Source organism: Hirundo rustica, chromosome 10, assembly GCF_015227805.2.
Source record: "Hirundo rustica isolate bHirRus1 chromosome 10, bHirRus1.pri.v3, whole genome shotgun sequence".
NCBI lineage: Eukaryota > Metazoa > Chordata > Aves > Passeriformes > Hirundinidae > Hirundo > Hirundo rustica.
In genome coordinates, this window is record NC_053459.1 from 21,200,082 (window position 1) to 21,226,114 (window position 26,033).

Below are 26,033 nucleotides of genomic sequence, written 5' to 3' on the forward strand. Positions count from 1 at the left end.
TGTGTCAAGTTCACAGTGATGAACTTCGCAGCCTAGAGGAGCTGCAGGAATCCTTCAGAGGATATGCACTGCTGGCTTCCCCTCTAAAGAGTGACTCATACCTCTGCTCTCCTAGGGAATTTGCATCTTCTTTTGTCACTCGGGAATGTCTCAAAAAAAAGGAAATAATTTATCTTTTCCCTAATAGATATGTAATAACCTTTTTATCAGTGGCAAGCTTTGGTTATTAAGGGAAAATGTCACAGTCATGCTGCCAGTGACAGGTGACATCAGCAAACCGGCTACCCAAAATTACTGAGCCACCCAGTAAAAAGTCCCCAGTATACTGCAGGGTGGCCCAACAGAGGCTTTATGCAAGCAAAATATCCCTAAAGATAAGGGATGTTTGGCCTGTTAATTAAAAACTACCCTGGTTCCTAATTTGGAAAATGGATAACTAATTTCATGCTAAAAAGCTTCCTGTATAAGGATATAGGACCTCAGCATGGATTTAATTCCCCAGAATCAAAGAACCATTAAAGTTGGAAAAGTCATAATTCACTACCAAACCACACAGCTCAGTGTCTCCCACAAAAGAGGAAAACAATGCTTTATCAAGCTTCTCATCCTAAGTCATAGATCCCGAATCCCAGTGGAAACCAAGTTTCAAAACCTGGCCCCTCTCTGCTCATTAATTAGAGGCTGCTGTCTTTGCAAGCCCAAACATTGCACAGTTGTACAGGCCTGGGGTTTTATCAGCTGATGTTCAGCCAGTGGCAAAAGCTGTACCCACTGCACTGGAATTGCCTAGGGAATGACTGATGTTACCTCCTCGGGATTATTATAAATTCAATCACAGAACCACACAGGCCAAAGGGACTGTGGGACTCATCTCGTCCAGCCTGCTACTCCAGACAGGGTCAGACAATGCAGAACTCCAGACAGGGTCAGACAATGCAGACCAGGTTGCTCAGGCTTTTTTTCCAGTTGGGTCTTGAAAAATTCCAGGTATGTAGATTGCACAGCTTCTCTGGACCACTGTTAGATCCTTAATTGCCTGCACAGTGATATATTTTTCTTCTTATCTCGTCTGAACAACCCTATTTCAACCTGGAGCGACACTGGATGCAGCATTCCAGGTTGTCAGGAAAGGCATGTAAGGGGCAATACCACCTTTGCTGGATCTGCTTGCTGGGCTCCTCCTGACACAGCCCAGCGTCCTGCCCGCACACAAGGGACAGGCAGAGCTTACAGAACACGGTACGGGAGAAACTACAGGAGTCCAGAAGGCAGAGACCTCCAGAAACAGCTTTGATGCTGCCCAGCACCCTCCATATTTCCTTTACGTTTGGAAAAGTCAGTGCAGAGTCTCCCATCAGGTTACAATTAATTCAAAAATCCAGGCTTACAAGGTTGCCGGCAGGACTCTGATGGCAACGACAGGACACATCAAACAGTTGTTTGATTTCTAATCTATGCTTAACTGCAGTGAATAACTTATTTCTGCTCTGCATAATACAAACACAAAGCCATGTTCTGTTTTTCCAGGAGACGCTTTGTTCAATTGAAGAAAGAGATAATAAAGTTACATTTGTCAGCCTTTAAAGAGCCCTTCAAAACAAATCCTGCTCCGGGGAAATCTTCTATTTAGTGCAGCGCTCCTGGAGCTGTTAGAAGTGAGCCCTGTTTTGTGCTCTGCCAGTGATGATTTGTCTTGCCTCTAAACCAGTGTTTGGCCATTTGTATCTTGCTCCAAGCAATTTATTCTCAGTGGTGTTTTTTAACTGCTTTATTGGACAATCTCATCACCATAACTGATGGGGCTTTGCTGCCTAGCTGCTTTCCCCTGCCACCCCCAAATGACATGATATTTATTTCCCTTTGCAGAATTTGCACCATTGTTTTCAGGAATATTCATTATGGGGAAAAAAAAAAAAGGTAAAACAATGGTAAAGGCAATTGTTTGCCCTGCAGTTAGATATGCCCGATTCCTCAGTTGTCTTTTTTATTGAGTTACTGTAGATTGAGATAGCAATACTGTGTGTTTATTAGAAGGCTGACTAAATGTGGTTAGGGAGATCTTTATTTTTAAAAAAGGAATTTTTTCTGTTAAACAGAAAAACTGGTATCTGATAATAGATAAAAACTAAAACTTCAGACACTATTTAACTTCTTTTCTTTGGCTGTTATATCTACTTCGTGGAGAGATTTTTGTGTGTTTGAAGATTACGGTGTATCTTGTAAGAAATTCTTCACATAATAGAGAGGATCAGATGCAGAGCATGAAGCTCTCTAGAAAGTTACACCTGAGTCACTGATGGACTTCAATAAAATATCTTCTTGCTGCTGTGCCTTTCCTGTAACTTCTGCCTATGGATTAAATTACAGTGGCTGCATTAAAAACTGAGTAGATTTGTGCAACATTTTTGTGGCAGGTAGTCTGAAATAAGCACCCCCTGGAAATCAAAGATGCCATACAGCCAGCTGTTTCCATTTTTAGCATGAAATATTCCTTGGGCTCCCCACAGCAGCGGTCTCAGAGTCTCCTCCCTGCCCAGCAGATGCTGAATGCTCTCCCTCTTGCAGAAACAAGAAGCACTTTCTGGCTCACACCTCCCAGCCACTCACACATTCCCTTGTTCTCCTTCCCCCACAGTGCCAGAGCAAGATTCAGACCAGCTCTGGCCAAGACACAAAATACATCTGAGTGCACTTGGAGCTGTGGGGCCTGAGCTCTTGGGCTGCTGGCCAGCTCCTCCAAACCTTCTTCCCAAAAAGAAAGAAAAAAAAATTCAATATCCTGTTTAAAGAAAAACTCTAAGAAGGAAACACTCGACAGAAGCATGTTGTCCTTGATCAAAGAAATTACCCTGGGTGGTCCACATGTTACCAGCTGGGTGGGTATTTGGGTTGGATCAGAGGTGGTGTTCTGTCTTCACATACAAATACATCTTGTGGAGGAAGAGTATCTTAGGTAAAATATTTTTACTTCAATTCCAGTGGCTTTACCTTCCATTTATTTATCAGTAGTCATAAAGGATGAAAAGTCCTAGTTTTTTACTTTCATACAGTTATATGATATGTATTTTAACTGCTACTTTTTACTGAAAATAATAGGAGATTAAAGAGATGAAAGAAAAAGAAATCATGTTGAGACTCTGCATGAGATCCAATCTTACAAATCTGAGAGACAAAATGGCAAAGATGGGAACTCATTTTCTGGCAGGTACCATCTTCTGTAAACACAGGAATTTACTGAGCTGCTTTGCCTTACTTGATAAATTAAGGAGACGCTGGAATTCATTATTTAAATCAGGGAAATCTTCAATATCCAGTTGGGAGGCAGATATTATTATATCTGGAGATTTACCTCTCCTTACCAGGAAGAAAATGATTTTTTTTTTTCTTTTACATTTTCTAAACCATTACCACTTCATTTTGGTGTCAGAGAGCAAGGTGACTGTTACAAGCATCAGTCACCCAAAGTAACAGAACGCAAGAGCAATTTTTAAGTAGCACATCAGCCTGTATTGCTTAAAATAAACGTGCATTCCTCCTGCCTTACAGAGCACACAGCTTCAGAGGGGACTAATGATGAAAAACAAGAACAGCAGTGGAAGGAAACTGTTTGGATCACAGAGGACAATGCACGCAGCCCCGCCGTACCTGTAGCCTGCAGCAGTAATGCGCTGCTGCTGACAAGTCACCGATTTCAAAGCAGGTTTCTGTGCCACTATATGCAAGCTGTAGAGATTCCTCCTCTTCTCCCCACTCTAATCTGTATTCAGAGATGTCAGTACCAGAACATTCAGGACTCTGCAACACAAATATTTATGCGGTTCAGTTCAGAAACGAGCACTTCGGATCGCCGTGTTTCACTGGGGAAGGAATAAAGTACATGGGAAAAAAAAACCAATAACCACCCTTATTTTTAAATTAATACACCATTACTGCAGCAAATGGAAATGTACTGAGTTAATGTTCCCTAAGAGGTTACTGAAACAGGACAATTCTGCACAAAAATTACCTGATTGAAATTCAGAGAAATGAATGAGTGTACGCAGCTACTTTGCTTTCCATCAGGACACTCAGGAATAAATTGTCTCTCCACTGGCTTGGCAGAAGCTCAACCGTGGAGAACATAAAAAAAGCATCAATCTAGCACAGCTTAGTTAAGAGATCAAAACACAGCTCTGGAAGCCCTGGCCTTGGAGCCTGAAGCAGTCACTCATGTGCTGAGGAAAGAACCACCCCAGCAAGGCAGGAGCTGGCCTGAGGCTCTCCATGGAAGTCACCCATCAGTCCCAGAATGGGACCTGAGAGAGTGGATCCTGGCACATCTACATCCACATGGAGAGTCCCACGGAATCACAGAATCATCAAATGGTTTGGGGTTGAGAGGGACCTTCAAGATCACCTCATTCTACCCCCTGCCATGGGCAGGGACACCTTCATCAGACCAGGCTGCTCCAAGCCCCATCCAGCCTGGCCTTGAACACTTCCAGGGATGGGGCAGCCACAGCTTCTCTGGGCAAACTGCTTTAATTAGTGTCCCACCACCTTCACAATACAGAATTTCTTCCCATTATCTAATCTAAACCTGTCCCCTTCCACACATCCCCAGCAATCCCTTTTTATTTAGGGAAACAGAGATTCAGTGCCTGAATGTGCTGGAGATGAGCCAATGCAGGCAGAACAGCAGAGCTATCAAACAAAAATATTTAGTGTTTTTAACAGAACTACCTAGAGCTGTAGTGTGTGGTCTGGAGCAGCTCAGAGAAGCACTGCTCTTCCTGCACGAGTGTGGCCTACGAGGACTTGGTGATTTTGAAAGGCAAAACGTAATTTCCAGTGCAAGGAGCCAGAGCCTTGCTGCACACCACAGCAACCACCCTGCACAGGCACAGGGGCTTCTCTGGCTCTGCCTCACAACTTCCAGCTGTTTGGGTAGGAACAGTCAGAGCTCCTAAGCCAGATTTTAGAACAATGTGTAAAAAAAAGCATCATAATAGGCACCACAGCATCCTCTCTAGCCACACTCCACAGTGCTTCACTGTTTTTCCTTCTTATTTGTATCAGCCAAAAGATAACACTCTAAGAAAACATAACCACTGCAAACCACAGCTTCATTTTTAGCTAGAGTAAACAAATATACCCTTCAAATAAGTATAGAACCTACCAGAACCACTGCTTCATGGCTGGGGAGAGCAAATCCCTAACCATCAAAAGGTAAAATTTGAAAGTTCAATGCGATTTCTAGTTGCAAAATATATTAATAACCCCAAACTGTATCAAATATGCCTGTTTGTTATAAAATTAAATGCAAATGACGTTTGTATCTATATATGTTGTAATATTTGAGCAACTTGTGAATGTCAGTGACTCTTTCTCAACAGGGACATTGTTTTGGGGAGGAGCCCAATAGAAGCAGGGCTGGAGTTGCTGCTAGATTTTCACTGAAAGTCTGTGGCAGAACTACAGCCCCACTGAGCCACATCACAACATTATTTATGGTAACATCCCTTCTTTTCTGCCTTAATTACACAACATTTTTTCTTTAATGGCACCAATCATCCCCACAGCACTTCAGCTAACACTTAATCTGGAGCCCAGTGCCTAAGATGCTGGAGAACAGAGGAGGAATGCACACAAACTGAAAGAAAAGTAAATATTTGGGGAAGAGACAAGCAATTTTTGAGGGGGAAAAAGCCCTATATTATAAGCATTTTCAGAGAGTTAATTTCATATCAGAGATTCCAGTTTCGGCCAAAATCAAATATTTGTTTTTGTAATTTCAACTGAGAACACGCTGATGTTCTAAAAGCTTGCAGAGAGCACTTCTATCATCTGATGCCAGTGCAGGATGCCTGATCTGGAAGATTTGTGACCAACTTTGTTTAATTCTTCAGAACAAAGCAGAGAAGATAATTTTCTACAATAGAACAGTTTCTACATAGGGTTTCCTTGCATAAAAAAAAGGTACCTCCAGACCAGTAAAGAGCTCTCAAGCTCAATTCTGAGTTCTGTGCTGAGTGCACTGGTGTAGGTAAGCAAGGTGGAATCAAGCAGGGCACCTGACTTACCTCCCAGCTGACCAGGACTCGTGTGTCGGACAGGAAGGACAGGGAGGGGGCTCTGCACTGGCCGGGTGCTCCTGCTGCTGTGGTGACCTCTGTCGCCTCAGAATACGGCCCGTACTAGAGGGGAACAAATTAGTATTGTTATTATTATTATATTAATACTATTATTAATATTATTAATGTACAGGTGTACACCCATCTCCAAGCCCTCGAGGGCTTTCCAAGGACAGCACAGGGACTCCTCCAGCGCACCAAACTTTCTCAGAGACAGACAAAAGGTGCCAACACCTGGCACCGAACACCAGAGCTCAGGATGAGACCACACAAATGACTCAGAGCTGAAGTGTGAGGTGAGCTCAGGAACAAGCAGAGAGCATGTACATCCTTTGTGCATCCTCCTGTGTGACAGCAGGTGCTCATGAAAGCAGAAACCACCTCCAATTTGCCCAAAAGTGAGAATGAGCACACAGTAACTGAGGAACAGTTTGTGTCCCTCTGCCTTACCTTAGCACAGTGTGTTCACGTATCATAACCTGGCTTCTCATGGAGACAAAAAGGAGCACAGCAAAAGCAAAGCACTCACTGGAGTCCATTTCCAGCTTCTTTTACATAAAATGCCTGCCCCAAGTTATTTGTAAAAGGACAGGATGTGCTGGAGCCCCAGCCTGGTACAACGTGCAGGGACACGCCGCGGATGCTCCGCTCCACGGGCAGCTCAGCTCAGGCAACTTCTGAGCCCGTGGCAGGAGAATAATTTAAATGCAGATTAGCAAAAAAAAAAACCCAAACCAACAAACCAGCCAATTTTCAGCAGTCTGGGAACCTGGCTTCAGCCAGCAGTGCAAGGACAGGAGATAGCACTGAAACAGCTTTTCTGAGGCCTCCTGAGTGGAAGAGTGAAGTCTGCTCAGCACATCCCTGAGTTAATTAGAAATCGTTCTCCAGAACAGAGGAGCTTCACTTGGATGCAATTAGAGGAAAAACACTGATATGTATTTATTTTGTAATGCAGTATCAGTGAGCACGACAAAAATGAGCCACTACAAAAAGGCCAAACGACACAGAAGTGATGAACCCCAGAAAACTTCTCAGCAGACGTGTCAGTATCTGCCATCCAAGAAAGGCCAACACTGATTGCTTTGTCTTACAAAGGATGCACAGGTCAAAAAAAGCCATTTATTGATTTCTGCTGTATTTGAGGAAGAATCTGGTAAAGGACATCCTCCCCTGTTTTGCCCCTGGTAGAAAAACCCAGCCAAACCAGAAAGAGCCCCCTCATTTAACAAAGGGTGAAACCAGAAATGCTTTGCATTCCTGCCAAAAAAACAGAATTTAAAAAAAAAAAAAAAAAAAAAAGGAAAGGCATCCTATATTCAAAGCAGCCAGGCAGGCAAATAGCTTTCACTCCAGCAAGCAAATCTAATCTCTCCATGTGCATTTAATTAATTTTTCACAAAAACAAAACAGTGGGTATTTTTAAGACAAAAAGTTTAACAGTCTTGCCGATTTTTCTAATACCCAAGTTAAATTTTAACAGAACTTCTCCCTGTAAGTGAATAACTTTAAACCTTTGTGTTATGTTTGTCATCAAGATTTCCTGGGGTGAAACACATCAGTGCATGCAGTTTAGTTGGGACTTTATATAACACCACTGGAATGACACAAAGGCAAGAATTATCAACCCAAACCTCAATGAAAAAGATATTTCTGCAGATCTCTATAGACATCAGCAGAATTTCTATGTATTTGGGAAGGCACTTCTTCCAAGGAAATAATTTAAGAAAAAAATCTCATCAAATCTATAAAGCACACTTTTTTTTTTTTTAATACCAGGAATGTGAGTTTCCCTCTAAACATACCACCTGGGTGAAAACTGCAGTTCTCCTTTTTACACACTTCAGATTTAAAACAAAAAGAAGGAAATGCAACAGAACGAGGATAAAGACAATCCTCCCTGCAAGCAGCTATGACTTTTAGCAGGGATTCTGCGCTTTTGGGAGCAGCTGACTCCGGCCAGTGAAATCCTACCAGCACCCGAAATCTCCTTTTAAAAGAGACCCAGGTCTAAAACTGTGCCTCTTCCTCCCAAGTCCCTTTCAAGCATTTATCACATGTTTGGGGTGTTTTTTGCCCACCTCCCCCTGCCCCCCCCCGGTGAGCGGCTCGGAGGCGGCGGCAGCGCACGTACCCCGCCGTCGTTCAGCGCCCGCACGCGGAACCTGTACGTGGCCCCGGGGAGGAGGCTGCCCACGGTGCACTCCAGCTCAGGCCCGTGGTACACCTCAGAAACCACTTCTTCAGGGGCTGTCATCTCCACACTGTACTCAGAGACAGGGCAGCCGCCTTCTGACTGAGGGACGTCTGAAAGAGATCATGTCATCTGTTAATAACGTTAGGGAAGCGTGCCAGGAAGAGCCGTTTGTTACTTCACATCCCACAGAAATGTGTATTTCTGTTTCTGTGTATAGGTACACACACAGATATCTCACTTTTGTTGTTGGCACCTTTGTTTTTGCCCATGAAACCAATACATTTGATATACATTTGATATGAATACCTGCACGTTATGTTACAAGCCAGTATCACAGAATCAAACTGCCTGGGGATCAGAAAAAACAGAAGCCACCAAAATGCTTCCAGGAAGCATTTGGGTGAATTTTTATACCGGTGTTGAAATATATCTGACAGTTAGAAATTTTACTTAGCCAGAATTTGGCTTAACAAAACGATGCCACAAAAATACTTGGATGCTGCAAGATTACCGCTGTAAAGAAAACACTCTGTTGGAAACTGGCATGTGCCTTATATACTGAAAAAATGGGCATTTTTTGACAATTCAGTGCCAAGATTGTAGTCCAACATCTTTGCAAAATACCAGGAGTCCAAGAGATTATGTGTGTTATACTGTGGATCAGGATTTAAATGCCACCCAAACTCCTCAATATGTTCTAACTCAAATTTTTGAAAGTTATACATTAGGAATACCAAAACGCTTCAGCCAAGCCAATACTGCAAAGGAATAAAAAAAAATAAAAGATTTTGAATCACATCGTGTTTTTGAAATAAAAGGACAGATATTCTAATGAAGCTGATACTTAATAGCCCTGAGAGGGACAGGACTAAGAAAAATAAAGTGGGAGCAGAGTGTAAGACCTAAAGTTCAGCTGAGCTCAGAAATCCAACACTGAGCCACCACACCTGATGAGAAGCTGCACCTCTGGCTTGCTCAGACCCCACTGGACTTTGCTGCGCACTTCCCAGTGAACAGGACACGAGCAGCAGAAACAAAGGCTCAAGATCAGCAGCTGAGCAGCAGAACCAAAGCTTTCAGAGCAGCAGGATGCTGCACTGGCTTACCCCACTGCAGCTGCACTTCCCTGTGCCTCGGCTTGCCCAGGAGCCGGGGCGGGCGGCAGGGGCCTGGCGCGACGCTCAGCGTACGGACAGGTAAACTCTCGGAGCACTGGGGGAGAACACAGCTCAGTTACCCCTCTGGAATGAGCACAGCAGCCCAGTTACCCCTCTGGAGTGAGCACAGTCCAGTTACCCCTCTGGAATGAGCACAGCAGCCCAGTTGCCCCTCTGGAATGAGCACAGCCCAGTTACCCCTCTGGAATGATTATAGCAGCTCAGTTACCCCTCTGGAGTGAGCACAGCCCAGTTACCCCTCTGGAATGATTATAGCAGCTCAGTTACCCCTCTGGAATGAGCACATCCCAGTTACTCCTCTGGATTGAGCACAGCCCAGTTACCCTTCTGGAATGAGCACATCCCAGTTACTCCTCTGGATTGAGCACAGCCCAGTTACCCTTCTGGAATGAGCACAGCCCAGTTACCCCTCTGGAGTGAGCACAGCCCAGTTACCCCTCTGGAATGAGCACAGCCCAGTTACCCTTCTGGAATGAGCACAGCCCAGTTACCCCTCTGGAATGAGCACAGCCCAGTTACCCCTCTGGATTGAGCACAGCCCAGTTACCCTTCTGGAATGAGCACATCCCAGTTACCCCTCTGGAATGAGCACAGCTCAGTTACCCCTCTGGATTGAGCACAGCCCAGTTACCCCTCTGGATTGAGCACAGCCCAGTTACCCCTCTGGAGTGAGCACAGCCCAGTTACCCCTCTGGAGTGAGCACAGCCCAGTTACCCCTCTGGAATTAACACAGCCCAGTTACCCCTCTGGAATGAGCACAGCTCAGTTACCCCTCTGGCACAACCACAATGCTCAAAGTGAGCCACAGCTACAGAGCAGCACAGGAAATTGTCCTCTACACCCACCATTTTATGGAAATTTATATAAACAGTAAAGGAGAGGAGATGCTACCAAGCATGTTAGTACAAACACAATTAATAGAGTTCCTTCATTAGCATTCTCAATACTGGGCTCTCTGTTTTAATTTTCCCTGTTTTTAAAGTAATGTCAAGGCCTGAAGTACTCAATCTTAAATGAGAAAAATCATATCAAAGCAGGAGGAATAAGTGTGTATATACTGAAGTGAATTTCAGTTAAAGAGGGGAATTACAGAAATCAGGGTCTGAAAAAAGGAACCCAAAAACTTAAAGGATTCAGTCACATGAAAGATAATTGTCACAACTACCTCTTTCTGCCTCTCCAGTCAGTACAAAGTCAAGCACATAAGAGTCTGTGGCCCTTTTCAAGCAAGTGGCCACATCAGATAAACATGATGGTCTTTTCTAATGTAAATATAAAGTACTACAGATTGGTTTTGAGGAAACCAAATCGCACTAAATTGCAGCTTGCTGAAAAGACAATCATGTACGCATAGAAATCTAAAATTCAGCAACGTGCAGCATGAGATTAACTGCAACCAGTGTGGTTTTTACTGCACTACAGGGAAAACATTTCCCTTCTTTTGAAAACAGTAAGTATTTTAGTAAAATTAGCAGATAAATCTCTGAAAAATATAAACCCAATAGCCCTTATTGTTAGGTAATACCCACCTGACTGTGTCCACCAGTGCTGATACAGCACGCCCGGAGTTTATACAAAGTGCCTGGTTTCAAGTGAGTACAGGTGTATTCTGTAGCAGAGCCACTATAGGCCACTTCCCACTGATTTGCTAAAAACAAGATATATCCAAGTTTAAACAAGTGGAAAGCAACACATTTAGGAGTGTCTAGGGGAAAGGAAAACCTTCAGTGTGGTCTTCCACAAATGATTTTGTGGAGAATCATTAGTATTACTATGAATGTTATTTCCCTCTTGAAGACGTAACACAGACATATATGCAAATATATATACTTATAAATAACATGAATATTATACATAATACATAAATGTGCAAATATATACACAAAAATAAAACTATTTCTAGATTTAGCCACATAACCTAAAATTCTGTCATTATTAGTAAAAAGAGGATACCTAAAAAACCCACTGCAACACCTTCCCAAAATCCAACCCCAGCTCACCCAGGAATCCTGCAAAGTGCATAACTCTGTTTCAATCACATTATTAGGGCATTAATGGCAATAACAATAATAACCTAAAGAGTTAAGACTTCCACCTAGTAGCCACAGTGTTTTGAAATTGAAACAACTTGTCTCAAGTTACCTTCTGGACTTCCTTGAGAAATCTCCAGCAGGTACTTTAGGATTTCTGAACCACCATTATCCTGTGGAGGATCTGAAAAAATAAGACAAGAATAGGAGTGAAAGATAAAACAATTAGCAAACCTGTTTCTGATCCAGCTCGTTCTCCACAAATTGCTCCACATTAACTACACCAGGTAATGGGCAGCAGAAGTGGGTGACAGATATTTGTTTTCAGCATGAACCAGAGTAAGGCTGCTGGATAATGAGGATCCAAACAAAATCTATGGAAAAAGCACTGCGAGAGAAGCTGTGTGCAGGTTTGCCCCATTAATAAAGGAAGCAGCTGAAATGAAGCTGCAATGGGACATGAAATGGAGAGTGAAAAGCCTGAAGATGCGCTTGAGTGCGAGTTAAAAACAAAACATTTTTGCTTCTGAACACACAAGAGCCTCCACACACCTTTTAGGATATTAAAAAATCAACATGTCAAGTTCTCCAAACACATTCAACTTTGGACTGAGAAGGAGCATGAAAAATCTAAATTCTATCACGTATTTACACGACTTTATTTCAATTTCTTACGACCACAAAAAGTTCTGCTCCAGCAATCTGAGCTGGCTTACCCCACTTGACACTAAAGCCATGAGATGTTATTGGCCCCTGGATCACAGGTCTGGTTGGAGGTCCTGGCCTGTCTGGGCTGGTTGTGCAGACCAACACTTCGCTGGGAGAACTCTTCCCTTCCACATTGGAAGCAAACAGCTGAAACAAAACCACAACGAGTTTGCCCTTGTTCACTGCAACTGCTTTGCTGGCAGTTCTGCATCAGATCTCTTTCAGTGATTGCACAAATGTCACCAAACTGGAAAGTATGTCACATCCCAAAGTGTGTGGAATTGTAATAATAGATATTAGATTGTCAATGATGTTTCTTTGCAAACCACAATGATTTTTCCCCCTACATCAGCAATATATCAGGACATGTTTAAGATAAAAGCAGGGCTGATTTTCCCTTCAAAGAAAAAGTCACTTGTTAAAATAACTGTCTATTTGCAGTATTTTTCTCATAAAAGAAAAATAAGAGAACTATAATAATAACTTTGCTATTTTTGTCTTGGAGCTACTTCTAACTGCTCTTTACAACAAAGTAATTCAGAGTATCAGTAATCACAATTAAAAGTCAGATCAAAGTTGTGCCTGTAGCCAGTGACACCAGGCTACAGATCGGTTCTGGTATCAATGCAGTTTTGTAAAATCCATGTTTAATTTGAAAGCAGGGCTGCAAAGAAGCACTAAGGGTTCTCTTCTCTCACCTGCCACAGCAGCCTTCACAACACTAAGCTAAAAGGCATCATCTCAGAGTGACAACACAAAAAATTCCCAATTCTTTGGGTAGTTCAGGCAGCTTCACAAGGTCTTCTGTCCCAGACAGTAAGAAAGGAGCGTTCCCTGTGGGTGTGGTGAGGCCCTGGCACAGCTGCTCAGAGAAGTGTTCGTGCTCCAGGGACAGAAGTGCTCAAGGTCAGGTTGGACAGGGCTTGAAGCACCTTGGTCTAGTGGAAGGTGACCCTGACTGCAGCAGGAGGGTTGGAATCAGGGGATTTTCCAACCCAAACCATTCTATGACCCTTTCTTTTTGTTGCTCCTGAATTACTAAGACCTAGAGAAGCCAGGTGTGGCCACACACACACTTCTGGCCATCTCCAGAAGGACACAACACTCTGGGTGTGGCACATCTTGAGGAGCCACTGCAGTGGACAGTCAGGGATGGATGGACAGTGGCACCACAGCTGGTCCTGGATAAAGCCCACTGCCTTCTCCTCAACAGCAGCACCCAGCACAGTGCTGTGATCAGAGACCTCAGCAGCACAGAGGAAAATGACTGAATTTGGTGTTTGCAGGAAGCCTCCAGAGCATCTCTCAGGGGCTCTGTGTCTATGAGCATCCAGAGAGTAGAAGACACCAAGAGCTGCTAAAAACCAGCTCCAGAACCGGCCACACTTCCATCTGTGGCTGCCAGGGAAACACAGGCCCCTGCACTGGCTGGGCACCTGACAGTGTTTGCTGCATTCTGTAGAAGGGAGATGGGATTTGTCACCAGGGAGCAGGTTTTTGGGAGCAATGCAGCCAACTATGACCACCTCAACACCCTGAGCTGCACTTCTACAGCATCCTCCCACATGGTGCTGAGAACTGTGATTGCTCCCCAAAGTCTGAGCAACAGTATCTCCTGTGTGATAAAAGCAGAAATACAATTAAGAGTTTAATATATTAGGTCACGGTATAAAGCAAAATTGTATTTGATGACTCAGTTTTGGAGGGAGCACTAAAGGATCCCTGTAGTGCCTGGAAAAAGCCCAATACAGAAAACACTACACAATGACAAGAGGGAAAAGACTTTACCCTGAATTTATACTGTGTGCTTCTTCTGAGATTCTTCACAGTACAGGCATGCTCCTCTCCAGTGTACTTCGGGTGAAACACGCTATCCTAAAAAAATACAAAACCAAACAAATTCCCATAACTGAGGAGTCTGAGAAAGTGTTCCCTGTGTTAGTCTGTACCTAACAATATGCTACAGCAAAGGGGCTTTATAGCTGAGTGCTTAAAAAAAACCAAAACCAAAACAAAACAAGAAAAAACCAAACATATAAAATATATAATAATAATATTATTTACTACTACTACTTTTGAACTGCAAGGCTGTAATACCTTTTATTTAGAAGAAACATGTTGCAGCTGCCCTGAATAACGTAATTTTGCTGCAAAATAAGCACAAAACCAGCCATGACAGGTTAACCTGCTACAGAACTGGAAGTGACAGATGACAGAGCACAAGGCCACCAAGGAGCAGCCAGGAGGACATGGCAGACTGACCTAGCTAAGGACAAGCTGCTCTGTATCTCACAGAATCCTGTGTGGCTTTGTAAGTAATCACAGATGACAGCAGAGATTTTTTTTTAGCTAAGGATTCCTAATTCTGCTGTGCAGCAGAGCAAATCACACAGCTCCACCCTGCCAAGTACCCAGTACTCCTGGAAGGCCCTCCAAAGCAGCACTCCATGCTTCTTCTCACTGATCTCCCATTAATAAATCAAAACTCAGTTTAGGCCGTGCACTATACAGCAGCACAGTACTTACATTATCTTCTTCCTGAATTTCCAGGGTGTAGGAAATCACTTCCTCTGGTGTGCACCCTTCTACTTTATTCCACTGCAATGAGATCCACGTCACGCCAGCTCGAATGAGCCGCGGTGCAGAAGGGGTCTGAGGAATATTGCCTGCAGTGTAGCAAACCACCTCCTGGCTGTACCCACTGCTCAGAGACAGAGCAGAGAGAGAGGGGAATATTAAAAACAAGCAAACAAAGCTCCAAGACCCTCCCAAACAAAGGAAAAACAGCACCGCAAAAACACAAAGCTAAAGAAACCTAAACCTCAGCGTACTTAAGGGAAATATTTCACATTTTCAAAAGATTTGGACAAAGTTCAAATTTCTCAGGTGGAAAAGATGAACACCCAGCTGGGAAATGCCAAAACTAAGAATAGAAAAAAAAAAGTGCAGGATAACGTGTCCTCACAGTCATTTTTACAGATCTCACCACAATAGCACTGGAAAAAAAATATCTGAATGCCTAAAAATGTTAACTTGGTATTAACTGTGGAGGAAAATCTCATTTAACAAAGGGGAACTAAAGCAGAGGAAATAAAGCCTCAAGTGTTCAACTTTTGGATGTTGAACCTGAGATGTGCAGAATACAAATTCTATAAACTCTGATCAAGCTCTCAATGGAAGGTGACATTCTTGAAATTTTCAGATCCGTTTCCAAAGTACAAAACACATTTTGTGCCTCAAAGTCACACCATTAACTTAACACACAGAAAAAACCAAGTCTCCTTATTTCCAATCTTCTCTCTCAAAAATAACCTATTTGTTAAAATACACTTATATTTAAATAAACCACCTATAACTAAAAGCCAAAAAAGACAAAAACCATCATACATGTTAAGTCCACAAGCATTACAACAAACCAAAAGCATCTCATGGCATGAAGTGTTAGATGACATTATCATGCCTTAATTTTGAGTGCTGTCTATAAAAATAAGGCACGTGTTGCTGCTGCTTATCTCACAGCTTAGCACAGAGCAGCTGACCATAAATAGTTTTTAGCTCACTCCTTCCTCAGTAGCCTGAGGGGAGAGCAAAAAAGGGAGAAAGAACAAAAAAACCAGGGGTAGGGATAGGGGAGGAGTGTTGAAACATGAACTAAGATACTTTAAAAATCTGGAATCTGGCAAAGAAAAAAGATGCCAGAACTGGGAAATCTGCACAAACCCAATTCCCTTCCAGTTACACTCAGCAGCTCCAGCTAAATCCCCTCTATCTCTCCACATTGAATATTATTTCAATGGGGAGGGAATTAATCTTGCAAGAAGTTGGGAAAAGGGACTCTGTGCACACATGAGTGGTCTCAGTCCATGGCAGGGAAAACACAGGAACATGAATAAAGAAGCTTTCTAAAGCTATAAATTACTGAGAGGCTTTGTGTTTCAGAAGAGAGAACAATGCAGGAGTCTCCCTCCACAAAACACATTGTTATATACCACTGGTGTTTCTTTTGTGTCCTTGTAATAATGATTAGATCCTGTTTAGCTAAGAAGGACAATAAAGGAGTACACAAGGGCACTGGATGTTTGGCTTCTTCACAGCTAAACCCTTCCTGGCCTGCCCTGCTTGCCTGAGCACAGGAGCACGCAGTGCCCCTGCAGCACAATGCCTCTCTGGGCACACTCTGCCCCTCAGCTGCAGAACATTTCATCCCAGTGCTCCCTAGCAGCAGAGGATTGAACTCACTCCGATTCCTCACCCACCTTCACGTGAGTGCATCACTTCACGTGCAAGGAAAAGCAGGAGCTAAACCCCATCTTTCAGTGCCTCGGATGTGCCTGTCCCTCCCTTCTTTCCCAGCCCATCAGCCAGCCCTGCCAGTCCTGAAGAAGGAAGGGACTGTACTGCTGAGAAGAGACAGAAGGGCTTTGCTTTAAACCAGGAAAATAAATATATCAGGATGCCTTTCAAAATCTGGAACTCAGCTTCCCCTTGCTTGTTTTTCTTGGTTCACAGAGGTCCCTAGTGGGAATTTTACATAACAGATGTATTCTTTTTGTATTAGGAATAGACCACAAAACACCATTTAACACCTGAAAAGGAGCCTATCTGCTTAGGCTGATCTCATCATGCTGAAGGTACACAGCAATTCCCTGGTTGGGGGGGTGAAGGATATCACCAAGGAATGCCTGACTTACCAGGAAGAGAAAAGAAACAAAAATCGTCCAGAAATTCCTCTTTATGCTGGCATTGACAGGTGAACTTTTCAAACACGCCTTTTTCTCAGGAGAGCGTGCACCCTGAGGGACTCACCTCGTACCGATGTCGTTCTGGGCCGCCAGGCGGAAGGTGTAACCCAGAGCTGGGCACAGCTTGGTCAGCTTGCAATGCTTCTGGCTCCCAAAGTAACATTCTCTGAAACCGCTGTTCCTCTTTCCCTAGAAAGAGAGACATCTGGAATCGGATCGCTATGCAACGAAACCACGCCACGCTCGCTTGAAAAGGAGCTGCTAAATGGCATCAGGAAGCGACGTTTCCGTAAAGGGAGCTGTGCAGGCACTGACAGCATCGCTGAGCTCTGAAAATCACACAGATCAGCACAGCCTGCCCTGCTGTCAGACGCTCCCCTTCTTCTAGCTGTGAGATGTGTCTACAGCTCCAGCCCGAAACGCAATTTACCCCACTCACCACCAAAAAAGTGGGGAAATTATGAGTGAAATGAATCTCTGATTTTACTCGGCCACAGGAGCCCGGGCAGCCAGCATTTCTCTGCAAGCGCTGTCCTCCACACGCGCATCCCTGGCTGGGATTGCTTCAGGAATTCCCGATCCCACAAGAGGGCTCTCGCTCCCCACGGTCCAGCACGGCCACAGCCAGCGGGACAAGCTGGGTGTGACCTTCCCCGTGCTCTCCGGGGCGGAATTGAACTCATCCCGGAGGAATATTGCAGGTGCCAGGCTCTGCACCCGGCCCCCCGCCCGGAGCACACGGCGTGTGATGAGCGCACAGCGTTTGTAACTTCGTTAGGGGGATGCTTTATGGGAGCTTCACATCTCCGTGACCCGGAGCAGCGATCCATCCTGGCAAAGACAACACGAGGCAGCGGCCCAGAAGGTATCCAGACGCTTCTCCAGCTGCCAAATACTTCCTCAGGTACTGCTTTGTACCTCAGCAGAAGGACACTCAGAAGTTCTCTCACCCACCCCACCTCATTTAAAACAAAACCCTTATCAATCCACCCAGCTTGGTACATACACACCCTGGGGCAGGAATAAAGCGGAGCTGTTTGCAGGACAGAGACCCTAAAGTAACAGGGAATACCCGGACTCAATCTGTACCACACATGGAAAACAGTCAGTTTGAAATCTTTCAGGAGAAAGGGCATGGACTGCTCAGCTCCTCATAAATAGTATCTACCAGAACTGAAGCGGCTGAAAGGGGTTTTCATTTCAACGCTCAATATTGGACAATTACAATATGAAGTACCCAAAAGCACACCAGAATGGAAGCCTGACAAAGCACATCCACGCGCTCCATGGTGTGCAGAAGACAGGGTTATGCCCCTCTCTGCAACTTCTTCTGACTGAAAAGTTCTGCTGAGCCATTTACCAGTTTTGACACATGTCTGCACCTTTTTTAATTTTTATTTTGTAATTTACGCAGGCATCCCCCCCTGAGGCCAAGAGCCTGACCTGCTGTGCCTCCTTGGGCTCGCTCTGCCCTCCTGCACACTGTTCCTCCTCCATGCTCAGAACATCACCGCTAAAGATCTCAAAAATGCCCGAGTGGGACATGCATTTTTCACTGGCCCAGCCTCCAGCTCCTGCCAATTTCTACTTCTTCTCCCTCAGACCGTGACACAGAAGGAAAAGCTCCCTGAAATGTTTGTAGTGAATCTCCAGAGCGTGTTTAGCAGGTTAGAAACAGCCACACAGATCTCCAGCACAGCATGACAACGTGGGGGCACTGGAGGGACATTCAGCACGCTGGCAAACCGCCAGAACTTTTATTTACACAGTGGGAGCCTACACTTGTTCTAGAACTCCTTTACACACAACCTCCTTCAGCTTCACCCACCTGCTCCAGACGTAGCATTACTGCACAGCTCAAGTCAATTAACCAGTGGAATTGGAAAAGGATCTTGAAACTCAAAGCAAAAACATTTTGCAAATGAGGAAAACCTTTTCAGATCTCAAAGCTCTGGCCAGAGTGCAACGATAGAATTCCTAGTTACAGAGCTCTATGATAGAGTTTCTTTAGGACAAAAGTAACAGGTGAGCGCACTTCTCAGCTCAGCAGTAATGCATTTAAAATGCAGACTATACAAAACCTAATTAGAAATCTTATGTTTCAGTAAAATACCCATTCATCAGTGCAGCACTACTAAAACCAGATCTTTCTCCCCTGTGCAAACTCTCTTTTACAGGTTGAGTTGCCTTAAATGAATTTTTCCTTGACTCTTTAATGACTGCTGCTTATAAATAATTGAAAACATTTAATTTTCGATTTCTGTTTAAAAATGCCTTTTTAAAAAATAACTTTCCTGTGCTTTTTTTCCAAGAGAACAAAGTGACCAATTGCTAAGCATGTGGTCAATAAAACAATGCTGGCTAAAAAGGGAAATCATGGAAAATCTCACCTACAGCACAATGCCTGAACTGAGAGCAACGGGCCAAGCAAACTCCCATTTGGTCAGCCTGGTTGGTTAAAACTTTGCCAAGAACTCCAAACATTTAAGGTATCCTTAACTTTATAACGGTACAAACCCTAATATTGTACATATTTCTCTTCCAGAACTGGTATTGTACATTCCCCAGACTCACCCAGAGACCAACTGGTATTCAGATTACTCAGACTGGCTGGTATTTTGGATTCTATTGGCACTAATTGGAGAGGCTGGCCGATATTTCTAATTATCCTGGCATTAATAGCCTGGAAATAGCCTCTCCGCTCCTTCTCTCCCAAGATTTATGAAAGCACTAATGCTGGCATAATTATAGACAGGAACAACTGGCAGGCTGGTACTGGCTGCCACCCAAGAGTCTTACAGCTTTCCCAGAATCCTTCTCCTATTCTTTGTACACTCGGCATCCAAGTTTTTAATCCTCCAAATAATGTTTCGTAAGTTGCTTAAAATACACTGTATCATTTCTGCAAGTATTTGTAATCGCCAGATTTCAGAGGGAGAGCGCTGTGGGACTGCCCCAGCCTGTGGAAGTCTTCTCCTGCCTGGATTCCCTTTTCTTCTCCAGGACAGCCCACCCTGTGATGGACCATCAGTGCCTGTCTGAGGAAACAAGGACAATTCAGCTCCACAAAGCCATTCTAAATTGCACAATGCTCCAACGCAGGGTTTAAACACAATTAAGAGCTCTGCCTGCTATTTCAGCAATATTTCAAGCTGCACACTCACTTAACTCGGGGTGCTTGATTGTCTTTGAAGAGTGTGTTTATTGAAGAAGGGATTTGAGGTTTGAAATGGGTTTTGTTGACTGAGTTTCCTTGCAGCAGTAAATAAAGACAAAAGGAGGAAGGGGCCACTGCAGGTACAGCGATGCAGGAATGGAGCACAGTCCTGCACAGGAACGAGCAAAGCTCAGCGCCACATCTGTGGCCAGGATGCAGGACTGACATCTGCTGTGGCCACACCAGCACTGGCTTCTGTGACTGGGCCGTGTTGGCAATAAAAAGGAACAGACTGAAATTCAATCTGACACGGAGCTGCGGAGCAAACTGTCAACAATTAGTGCAACACACCCTCAGATCTCTGCAAAGCATTTACTGCCCCAGTTATGCAAGTAACTGGATTTCCTCTATACACAAACACTGAGAAGGCAGCAAAGGAGCTACAAAACATCCCTAAATTATACACAAACCCCAATTTTATCCAAGGCTCTCTTGCATGTCTCACAAGAGTGGCACAGCCAGCCACAGAATAAACTCAGAGGGCAGGTAAGTGAACAAACACAAACATGGAGCTCCCTGTATCCAACTCTGCTGGATCAGCACTGAGATGCCTGGCTCAGATTATCAGCTGGTATAAACAAGCACATCTCTGCTACCTCGAGGAATTTAAAACTTTGTGGTAGAACAAAATTATCCCCTTTTATCTCTACGTAACCTTCATTATTAACTCTCCATAATCAAATCATGAAATAGTGTGGTATTGTATCAGTCTCTCTCTTGAGTAAATTAAAATGAGCTGCTCACTGGGTAAGAATTAAAGCTGCTTTGAGTTCTTCACAGAACAGGGACACACACTGCCTGAGAGGGATGTCTCTGGCTCAGGAACATTCCTGCTCTTTCCCGTCGAGAATGAATAGGATACTCTTGCTATCCATATACACAAGAGAAACATTTATTTACTACCACTTAATCACACAAGGAGCATTTCACATCTAATTAGTAACGAAGGCCTGGTTCTTACAGCAGTGCCAGCAGCATTTTTCAATGCAGTTACAGTTTACTGATTTTGATGAATGCTGGCATCAGGGAAAGCATCACCTCCTTTACAGTCATGTTTTCTGTCTGGTGTGTTTTTAATGCTATTTTTTCCCTGATTAGCTTTTTGCTTACCCTGAATAATCAATCCTGGCACCAAGTCATGAATTGATTAGTTCAGGTTTGTAAGTTCAAAGATCATAGCAAAAGAGCCAGAAGGTGAAGTTTTCATTAATTACTAATTTTAACTGATTTTATTGCCAGACAACTAATGCACCTGTGGTGCATGTTCCAATCAATGTCCCAATGAAATCCAGAGTACCTGAGACGGGGACTGATCCTTACTTCTTTAGAGTCAGTCGAAATTCTCCTAGGGTACATCCAGTGTATCAGAGTGACAATTTGCTGAACTGATCTTTTACTGTCCTATTAAAGAATTAAGTGTCCTTCATAGTTCTTCACACATTTTAAGAGATCACAGTTTACTAGCAAGGTATTAACAGCTCTAATTCAAAGACTTGGATCAGTAAAGGGAAAGCATTTGTGTTTTCTAACTACACATGGAGCACCAGTTACATTACAAACCATTTAGTCCAAATTGGGATCGAAAAATGTAGGATAACTGGAATAGCTTTATGTAATAACAAAATCTTTCAGTCTGTAGCTCAGGAAAAACCCCAAACCTCAGAACTAAACCAAAGCAGCAGCTGGGTAGGGCTGGCACAGCAACACATTTAGCAGTATAATCTTCTAGAATTTCCCACCTCATCTAATCCTGCGTGCTTCTGCTGCCACTTTCCAGCTAAACTCGTTTTCTGCACATACAAGTGATGCCACCTACACTCCTGGGGGCACTTTGGATGTACAAACCGTGCCTCTGCCCCATAAAAACAGGAGGAACCAGGTGAGATACTGCTGAGCATCTGACACACTGAGATCTGAGCTGTCCCAGAGACAGACAGACAGACACCCATGAAGCCCCAGCCAGGGGCACAAAGGGGCTGCAGGAGCCCCTCGCTTGGAGGAGCAATTCTGCTTGGGCTGGGGGAGCACACTGGTGTGACTGGGACACAACTGGAAGGGTTTGCCAGCTTTGCTTCCAGAGTCTGATCTGCAGCCTTTGCATAAAGCCTTCCAGGACCTGTCTGCCATGAGTGTGGTGAGGGCTTTCCACACCATCCTTTCCTAGGAAGGGACTCAACTTCCCAGGCAGGCTGCCACTTCAGGGTGCTTTCCCACCTTTGTCACCTGACAGATTTCTTGCTCTCTGCTCTCGCAAAGCCGTCTCTGCTTCGCAGCCGCGATTTAATTTCCTCCCGATGGCCGATTTTCCCGTGTTTGTGTTTCACCCTGCGCCTCGCAGCTCATGAATGCTGCTCTAGCTGAGATCTGGCAGCGTGTCCACTGCTGCCTGGCAAGCCTTCTCCTGGTGCCCTGATGTATGTACTCCTTGATTCCACCAGGACACAGGGTGGCCTTGTGGAGAAGGCAGCGCTTTTGCTTACGTGGAGTTTACACAGCCAAGAGCGAGGCTACGGGGCACTGCAAGTGAATTCTCTTTTGTACCTGGGTGCCATAATTCCAGCAGCTAAATGTGCTTCACCTCAGAGGCACAGCCTGCCGTGGCACGTGGAAAAGTGAGTGCAGCAGCCTGCCAGCCCACCACTGCATGTGATGAGGCTCCTGCAAACCCAGGCACAGCCAGCCTGCATCCTCAGACTCTTCCTTTCACAAGCTTTAATAGTAAGCTTTAATCTCAGTGGCTTAAAGTTGCATTTCTGTCTCTTATCAGAGGAAAAAGAATTTTTGAGAAGCTACACCTGTGGTATTAACTGTCCCAGAGCCTGACAGCTACATTTCAGCCAGGAGTCCTGTCAAACCATTGGAGATGTACCAAATTAATTTGTGCAGGGCCATTATTCTTTCATCTGTGCTGGCCAGCTACCCATTATAATCTCAGATTTCAGGGCTGTTACTGAGAAAACAAGGTAATTAAAACAGGTAGACTAAGGGAATCTGGATGCCTTAGTTTTTTCCCACTGGTAGCTGAACTACCCTAAACCAAATTGCTTTTGCTCTGTGAAAAATGGGTGTTATAACCATTCCTTCTGAAGACAAAACTCTTATTAAAAAAAGTTTGAAGGACAGAAGGATTTTAGAATTGCCCTATATATACATCCAAAATTATGCCTATACTCCATGTAGTCAAAAATAACATTACACTATTTGCACTGTATTAATTATCTGTTGATGGTCCTTCTTCTGACAAGGCTTTCTGTAGCTTCCCTTCCCTTTGCAGGCTGGAATCATCCACATTTCCACTGCTCTGTGCTGCTCTGTTTCTTCAGCTCCAAGCTACTGGAAGCTTTGGAAGAAATCCCAAGTGCACAATCAAGGTGTCACGGGTCTAAGAGGATCATCCTGGCCCACCCTTTCGGAGAAATCTCTCTTTATCTCCTTTCCCAGACTTCACACTCCCCTTTTTCCCTTCTTCAGTGACAACCTTTGGCTTTCCCATTACGTGCAGAGGGACAGCAGCAAGTCATTCTGAAGTTACAGTCCAGCTTGAGGTCAGGTTCCATCATGCAGACCCCTCTAGCAGTGACACTGCACACAATAAATGTTTGCACAGTGAGTGGTTCCAAACACCCAACATGCAGCAGAACGAGCAGGGAATGTGTCACTAATGCCATGGTGGAAAACTATCCATAACAGAATACACCCTTTAGAATATTTTTAGGCTACAAAAGACCTCAAGAGATGTTCCTCAGACTTTAGAACCACTCTTTTACGCCCTTCATTTTTCCCCACTCATGATTTTTATTTATATGTTGTCCAAGCCCTTTCTGTCACCCAATATTTATTCTTTCCCTTGAGAGAAAATATTCATGCTTTCTGCAGAAATGTGGCTTGCACAAAGGAAAGGGGGGCAGAAATTAGGGAGGACTCACAAGAACACACCTCCAACAAATCCTGCACATCATCTGTCAGGGCACTCTCCCAACAGCCCAGTGCTCACCAACCATGGAAGATATTTAGGAGAAGGCTTATTTCCCTTTGTGTCTGGAAGGGGACTAATTGCCACTACACAAAGGACACTTATTTTGACCCTGAGTACATTCTCTGCAGACAGATCTGCAAGATCGTGGCTCTTCTCCTCTAAGGCAGGAACAAGTGTTTATTCTGCACTCAGCAGCGGAAGAAAGAGATCATGAACAGAACGGTAAGACGTCACAAGCAATTAAATAGTAAGTAAAGTGAATTAACAAATAAAGTACACCAAATGAGTGATAAAAGGTTTCAAGGGTACAGAAACAGAACATTGTCTCTATATAAAATATACAGAATGGAAACTTTTCCCCCTGCTGCCTCTTTCACCTTTCCAACTCTTTACCTAATGCCATCAGGATTTCATTTTCCCATTTCTACTTTCTCCGGTATTTAATTACTTTTCTTTACTCAGCAAATCCTTGTAAAGTCTGAGTGCCATTTATTTGTGTATTTATTTCAATTAGTTACTACTTACCTCATCCCACTCCAGAAGGTAGCTGGTGATTTTTGAACCATTATCAATGGGTGCCTACGAACAAAAATAAACAAAAGGTGATTTGGGGAATAAGAGAAAACAGCTTCACCTCCCCCAAGGCAAATGACTAGAGTTTCAAGTGAAACCAAAGCTTTGCACATGGCTTGGCAACCTCTTAACGAATGCCGGGAAGAAGCTGGACATAATGAAACACATACATTTTAAAAGTCAGGTTGGTGCACAGGAAGGGATTTCTCAGAGTGCAGCAAGTTCAAGTCCCTTACTGAAAAACGACTGTCTCAGCTTTCAATTATTTCCAACATTTATGCTCACTGTCAGTACTTTTGCCCGAACCAAGTGTTACCTACCTTCCACTGTAAGGTTAAGGAGCTTTTGGTCCTGTGCGAGGGTTTGGGTGGGAAGGGACACTCTGGTGCTGAGCTGTGAGTGGTGAAGCTTACTGGCTCTGAGCAGGATCCCTTTACTGAGTTGTACATTGCATATACCCTGGAAACAGTATTCAAACGGGTTATAAACGTGCTGACAGTTCCAGTGGCACCACCTCGGTATTTGACTACCAAAGCACCCACGATACCATCCTCTCATGACAGGCTTTTCACAGACCAATGCCTGTCCTTACTTTATTTATACAAGAATGCAAAAAAAAAAATTACAGCAGAAGAGGAACAGTGTGTTTTGTGCAAATATTCCCACAGACCACTGAGTTATCTTCCTGATCTTTTCCTTCCACCAGTATTTCCTTGCCTATTGCCTACTGCCAGGCTTCCACAAATCCTCCTTGAAACACAACAGAAAAAGAAAGCATCAACTTTAATCCTGGTTTACACTCAATCCACATGTATCACGTTGAGTGCAGGTACCTGCTGCTCTCCTTCCAGGGGTACAATCTTCTCCTACATAGCACAGGCATCAAAATTTAGTGCACCTCCATGGACTAGAACTAACAGAGGTCAGCAACATTGCTGTGAGAAACTAAAAATCTTCAAAGCAAATTTGACCTCAGCATAGAACATGCAATACCAAATAATACAGGAAAGCAAATAGGATATAGTTGAGCACTTCCTCACGAGGTGCTTTTCTCTGAAAAAGTAATGATGTTATTTTTTTCCCTTCACATTTTCCATGCAGCAAAAGTGCAAATTGGAAGTCTTCCACTCAAAAAAAAAGTTCAGGCCATGACCAGACATTGACCTCTGAGGCGGCTGTAGCTATTGTGCGCTTGAATGCAGAGCTAAAGAAAGGGCAATTTCTAAATTTGTTTTCGGTAGATAAGAGTAATTTATGTACAATGGCCACCTACGTAGAATCGAACCTTCTGGGGGTGG

At 43.9% G+C, this 26,033-nt stretch overlaps 1 protein-coding gene across 2 annotated transcripts in view; it reads right to left on the reverse strand.

Moving 5' to 3' along the window:
* The window catches only part of FNDC3B (fibronectin type III domain containing 3B), a 185,830-nt gene that overhangs the window by 30,605 nt on the left and 129,192 nt on the right, over nt 1-26,033 (reverse strand). For both annotated transcript variants that reach the window (XM_040073988.2, XM_040073989.2), the window contains 12 exons: nt 25,056-25,194; nt 24,688-24,741; nt 17,034-17,158; nt 14,754-14,928; nt 14,016-14,102; nt 12,236-12,374; nt 11,632-11,703; nt 11,019-11,137; nt 9,417-9,522; nt 8,248-8,420; nt 6,063-6,176; nt 3,646-3,795 (listed from right to left, as the gene is read on the reverse strand). In XM_040073988.2, the coding sequence (XP_039929922.1) occupies nt 3,646-3,795; nt 6,063-6,176; nt 8,248-8,420; nt 9,417-9,522; nt 11,019-11,137; nt 11,632-11,703; nt 12,236-12,374; nt 14,016-14,102; nt 14,754-14,928; nt 17,034-17,158; nt 24,688-24,741; nt 25,056-25,194 (1,453 nt within the window). The remainder of the gene's footprint in view (nt 1-3,645; nt 3,796-6,062; nt 6,177-8,247; nt 8,421-9,416; nt 9,523-11,018; nt 11,138-11,631; nt 11,704-12,235; nt 12,375-14,015; nt 14,103-14,753; nt 14,929-17,033; nt 17,159-24,687; nt 24,742-25,055; nt 25,195-26,033) is intronic.